Source organism: Cyprinus carpio, chromosome A6 (assembly GCF_018340385.1).
Source record: "Cyprinus carpio isolate SPL01 chromosome A6, ASM1834038v1, whole genome shotgun sequence".
NCBI classification, from domain to species: domain Eukaryota; kingdom Metazoa; phylum Chordata; class Actinopteri; order Cypriniformes; family Cyprinidae; genus Cyprinus; species Cyprinus carpio.
The window spans coordinates 27,397,865-27,403,590 of NC_056577.1; the positions used below are offsets into that span (position 1 = coordinate 27,397,865).

The 5,726-nt window shown below is 36.1% G+C and overlaps 1 protein-coding gene across 1 annotated transcript; it reads left to right on the plus strand.

Moving 5' to 3' along the window:
* The first annotated feature begins 449 nt into the window (after window positions 1–449).
* On the plus strand, window positions 450–4,989 carry LOC109049963 (isotocin receptor-like). The gene is made up of 3 exons (XM_042758805.1): window positions 450–637; window positions 1,348–2,405; window positions 4,686–4,989. Exons 2-3 carry the CDS (start codon window positions 1,484–1,486, stop codon window positions 4,910–4,912), a joined length of 1,149 nt encoding a protein of 382 aa, XP_042614739.1. The 5' UTR covers window positions 450–637; window positions 1,348–1,483; the 3' UTR covers window positions 4,913–4,989.
* The last annotated feature ends 737 nt before the right edge of the window (window positions 4,990–5,726 follow it).

A 5,726-nucleotide genomic window follows, 5' to 3' on the forward strand; every position in this document is an offset into this window, starting at 1 on the left:
GTTCAAACATTATCATCATGTTGGAAATTCATGCAGGTCTAACCTGGTCTTTTCAGCAGGGTACTGCTGAAAATGATGGTGCAATCATATGTAGTGCTAATCAGTGGTTTTAATTATATGTGTTCTTTTTGTCAAGGCTCATAGAGAGTGACATAATAATTAGTATTCTCAATGCAACTCATAATTAATATAAATTGCCTGAAATATAATTCCACTAACTAGCGATACTGTTCATTTAAATCACGATGAACCTACTATTGGGGCATGTTGTAACAGTATCTGGGGTAAATTGCCACAATGCGAAACTGCAGCTTACTGAAATTGCTTTTGACAACTAGACCCTGCTATCCTATTGGGCCACACATGAGCTGTTTATCATCATGGTAAAATATATTCAATATTCCAGCACAGCACAATGGCACTCAGTGGCATAAATGTGTAAGTGCAGGACAGGACAAATCCACCCAGTGCACCCTCATATAACTGTGCTCGCTTTGAGATTTGTGCAGACAGAACATCTGTTTCCGAGCACTCGTAGGAGAAAGTCAACGCTGCTGCAGTTTTGCTATGCATCACCGATATCTTAATTTCCAATCTAAGCTCTACAGAATGGATCTCTCTCAAAAATACATTTCGGGTAAGTGTTTTTCAAACTGTAATTGTCACAAAAAAAAAAAAAAAAAAAAAAAAAAATATATATATATATATATATATATATATATATATATATATATATATTTTTTTTTTTTTTTTTTTTTTTTTTTTTTTTAATGCATATTATACAGCCAACTGGTATTGGTAGGCTATTTATTTATTTTATTTTTTTAAGTTACACATAAACACTGTTAATATATTGTTTATTATATGCTCTGTGGTAAAGAATAAACGATGATTAAAGGTACTTGCAAATTAAAATAAATTCAGTATACTGTTTACAAATATTTCATTAACCATGAAGTTAGTCAGGGTGCGTTATAGACGCGCGTAACTGAGTTGGAGTGGTAACCATAGCAACAGTATGGCGCTAGAACCACTGATCTCTATATTATATATTATAGATCAGTGGCTAGAACACGTTGTGTCTGTATCCTCGTCAATCAGAACATTGAAAAAACTTGAACACTGATGTTATAACTTTTCAGATGACAAATGTATCACATTCAAACTGTGGTGATTTATTTAAAATGTCTTTTTAGGTAGTTTACAGTTCGCTGACTGCGATAGGCACCATTTGGATTGAGCAAGACGAACCTCAAAAGATTGCACCTTGAAAATGACTTAAAATAAAGAAATAAATACACTGTCTTGAAATTCATTTTTTTATTTTTTATTTTTTATTTTTTGCAGTGAACGGGGCCTACTTTTTATCATCGACATATGGTGCTTAATGCACATAATAACAGCATCATTCCACACATGTGTAACGATATATAACGCGTGAGAGCCGCCACAACAGCGCGCTCGGACGCGCATTTTACGCACAATGGAGAGCCTGCTGAAAGAAACGATCTTCTGGGCCTTCAACGACTCCTGGGCCAATTCAAGCAGGGGAAACGACAGCAGGGGATTGAACCAAACCGTGAATCCGCTGAAGCGCAATGAAGAAGTGGCTAAAGTCGAAGTAACCGTCCTCGGGTTGATTCTGCTGCTGGCGCTCGCCGGCAACCTGTGCGTCCTTGTGGCTATCCAGGCGAGTAAACACAGTCAGTCGCGTATGTACTATTTTATGAAACATCTGAGCATTGCTGACCTGGTGGTGGCGGTTTTTCAAGTTCTACCCCAACTTATCTGGGACATCACCTTTCGTTTTTATGGCCCAGACTTTCTGTGCCGCCTGGTGAAGTACCTACAGGTGGTTGGCATGTTCGCGTCCACTTACATGCTCGTGCTGATGTCTATCGACAGATGTTTGGCTATATGGCAACCTCTTCGATCCCTGCGCCGTCGAAAGGACCGTTTTTTCGTGCTGGCCTCTTGGATTATAAGCCTGCTCTTCAGTTTGCCACAGGTGTACATCTTTTCCCTCAAAGAGGTGGGCGACGGGGTGTTCGACTGCTGGGGGGATTTTGTTCAGCCCTGGGGCGCAAAGGCTTACGTTACATGGATTAGTCTCACAATCTATATAATTCCTGTAGCCATTTTAAGCGTTTGTTATGGACTTATAAGTTATAAAATATGGCAAAACTTCAAGCTTAAGACCCGGCGCGACCAGTGCCTGTCGTTGACCCCGCGGCCAGCAAAGGGCACCGCGCTCTCCCGCGTCAGCAGCGTCAAGTTGATCTCCAAAGCTAAGATCAGGACGGTGAAAATGACGTTTGTGATCGTCCTGGCTTATATCATCTGCTGGACGCCGTTTTTTTTCGTTCAGATGTGGTCTGCCTGGGATCCGATGGCTCCAAGAGAAGGTAATATAGGATGTTAGTTAAAGATTTGTAGCTAATTATGCCATAACTTTGCTTGACTTGATAAAATGGTTATAATACATATGCATAACCATTTTAAATGAAAAAAAGTTATATTACTAGTAAAACACCACTTTGTTACATAAAATGTCTCCAAATTATTGCAAACTTTAAAGAAATTTTATAGAAATATATCACACTTTTCAAGCAAAGTATTTCACAAAAGAAGTTTTTTGTTACTTGTTATCTAATGCCAAATACAAATATCACTGTCATGGGGAACTTGTGAGAATTGTTGTTCTGTAGCGAATATGATTTTTATTTTTATTTTTTAATTATACGGAGAATTATAAAAAATAAAAAAAAATTGTCTTTTTTCAAAAAGTGTCAAAAAATTGACACTTTTTTTGGCCCATGAAGGCAGGCCCTGATCATATCCTCAATCAGTAATAAAAAACATTTATGTCCATGTAATCTGCGGGTTATGTAACTTTCTGGTCTATGAGTTTAAAAAAGCATGAGAAATCTATTATATGGAAATAAAACAAGATGTTTCATTTCTAAAATATGCTAAATCCAGTGTAACCCCCCCCCCCCCCAAAAAAAAGAAAAAAATCACAGAGTAAAATACAGACAGAAGAAAAAAGGGTCTCTGAATAGTGGTTCAAACACCCTCGGGTAGTTTTGGTAAGGTAAATGTAGCATGACATCAAACGGTTCCTCTTCACCCTGTCTAGATCCTAAGGAGTGTGTTTTCTGTGTAATTTCAAAACATAATTTGTGAGGAGATCCTGTGCTGTTATCAAACCCACAAGACCCAAGTGAAGACAACTGCAAGGAATATATCTGCTACGCATTTCCTTTCCACCCCTCCTCATTATTACTCCTCAATGATAAATTGGGTGCAATTAAGGTAACTTCATCAAGCTAAATGTGTATACAGTGGGCTGCAAAAAACTGAGAACATTGAAAATTTGGATTTAAAAATTATTTAGATTTTAAAAACTGAAAAGAAACAATGTTTATGATTTAAAAAATGAAAGTAAAGAAACTGTTTATAACTGTAAACTATTTTTAGGAATGGACAACAGAAATACACAATCAATGCACAATTTCCTCTAACTGAAAAGAAAAATATAGAACAGATGTTTCAAATTTTAAGAGAACAAATGAGAGACTCTGCACTTGAGCCTTATGAAAAAATATTATATAATAACTATCATAGCTGAAAGTCAATGATCTAATAGACTAGAGAAAAAAAATATTGAAATAATCAGATTCAAAATAATTGGAATTTCAGCAATAAGGCATTTAAAGGACAATAGAGATCATACTAGATATTAAAAATTTACATCAAGCAGTTCATCCAAAAATAAACATTTGATCATTTCTTACCGATGCTTATGCCTTTTACAATTTGTGGTGTTAATTTTTTCCTTGGAACACGAAAGTGTTTTTTATTAAGAATCTGCAGAGGCAACTCTTTTCCCTAATGACAGGTCATAGTGACCATGGTTTCAATCTGCAAAATGACCAATTTTCACTTCTGAATGAACAGTTCTTTTAATAGTCAAGTCAAGTCACCTTTATTTATATAGAGCTTTTAACAATACAGATTTTGTCAAAGCAGCTTTACAGTATCAAAATAGGAAAATAGTGTGTCGATGCAAAAGGACATAATATACCAAGGTGCACATCATCAGTCCATCATGTAAACTTATTTTAGAGACAGAGCCTGTTCTTAGCGACAGCTCTAAATGACATTGTCATTAAACAGATTTTTTTTTTTTTTTTGGAAAATGACTCTGTCTGCACATTTTGACCCGACAGGAACTCGCATCCTGCTGTCCCTGTTACAATGAGGATTTTCAAAACATCAACCGTGTAATGAAAACACAGATTTAAATGACCACAGATGATGCTGCCTACAGTACATTTAATTTTATTGGCCAACCCCATTATAAAACCTTATGAAGAATTATTATAGGATCATGTTTTTTTATGAGAGAAGAGAAATATTTATCTAAGAAACTTTAGTCTTAGACATATATATTTTTTTAATTTTAAACATAATTGTTAATAGACATAAAAAAGTAAAGTTAATCTATCTATCTATCTATCTATCTATCTATCTATCTATCTATCTATCTATCTATCTGTCCGTCTGTCTGTCTGTCTGTCTATCTGTCAATCATCAGCATAGTGTGTAAAGTGCATAGATACATAATCATCATATTTAATAGTCACTTGTATGTCACTAACTTTATGCCTTGTCTCTAATAGCTATGGCGTTCATTATTGCGATGCTTCTGGCCAGTCTCAACAGCTGCTGTAACCCCTGGATATACATGTTTTTTGCTGGTCATCTTTTCCGGGATCTCATGCAGCGCTGTCTTATGGCATCACACTGTGGCTGTAAGAGGCAATGGAGATCTAAGAGCCCTTCAGGCACGGGTGCAATGAGGAGCACCAGCAGCCAGAAGAGTGTGACACAGTCCTCTACTACATGAGAGAAAGTTGGAATACATGCAGTTCATATTACTGTCATGGACAGAACAATAACATAACATAAGCTGTGATTTTTACAGGTGTGTTTTGTTTTTAAGCTTATTTGTATATGAATAATATAAGGTAATTTTTTTATTTATATGTTTATGTTTTTATAAGCAATCCTTGATCTGTGGCTGTCTTTGATACAGGAGATATTTGCATCCATCTATTCTTCAAACCACTTTTTTTTTTTTAGGGTCGTGGGAGTCATTTACATGTGTATGCTCAAAGGAAGGGTTCACCCAAAAATAAAATTAGCTGAAAATGTACACACCCTCAGGTCATCCAAGAAATAGATGAGTTTGTTTCTTCATTGAAACAGATTTGGAGAAATTAAGCATTACATCACTTGCTCACCAGTGGATCCTCGGCAGTGAATGGGTGCCGTCAGAATGAGAGTCCAAACAGCTGATAAAAACATCACAATAATGGCTCCATGACTTCAGTCCACTCATTAACATTTGATTTTCACGTCATTTGCGGATCACATACCAATGGGATTAAAGAACTTTGAAGAATAACTTGGTGCTATATTCTTTTGCAGCCATGCATAGGGACTACAGGAGTTACATTAAATAACGGTTTAAATTAAAAGCTACTGCATGGCTTTAGAAGACTTTGAGTTGCCTATAGTGTTGTACTTGAATGGACTTTCATGGCCTGACAACATCGTAAAACAATATGCAGAGATTAGTTAATGAAAAGTCATGCTGATTTGGATGTGAGGGTGAGTAAATGATGAGCACATTTTCATTTATTGGTGACTGTTCAGTG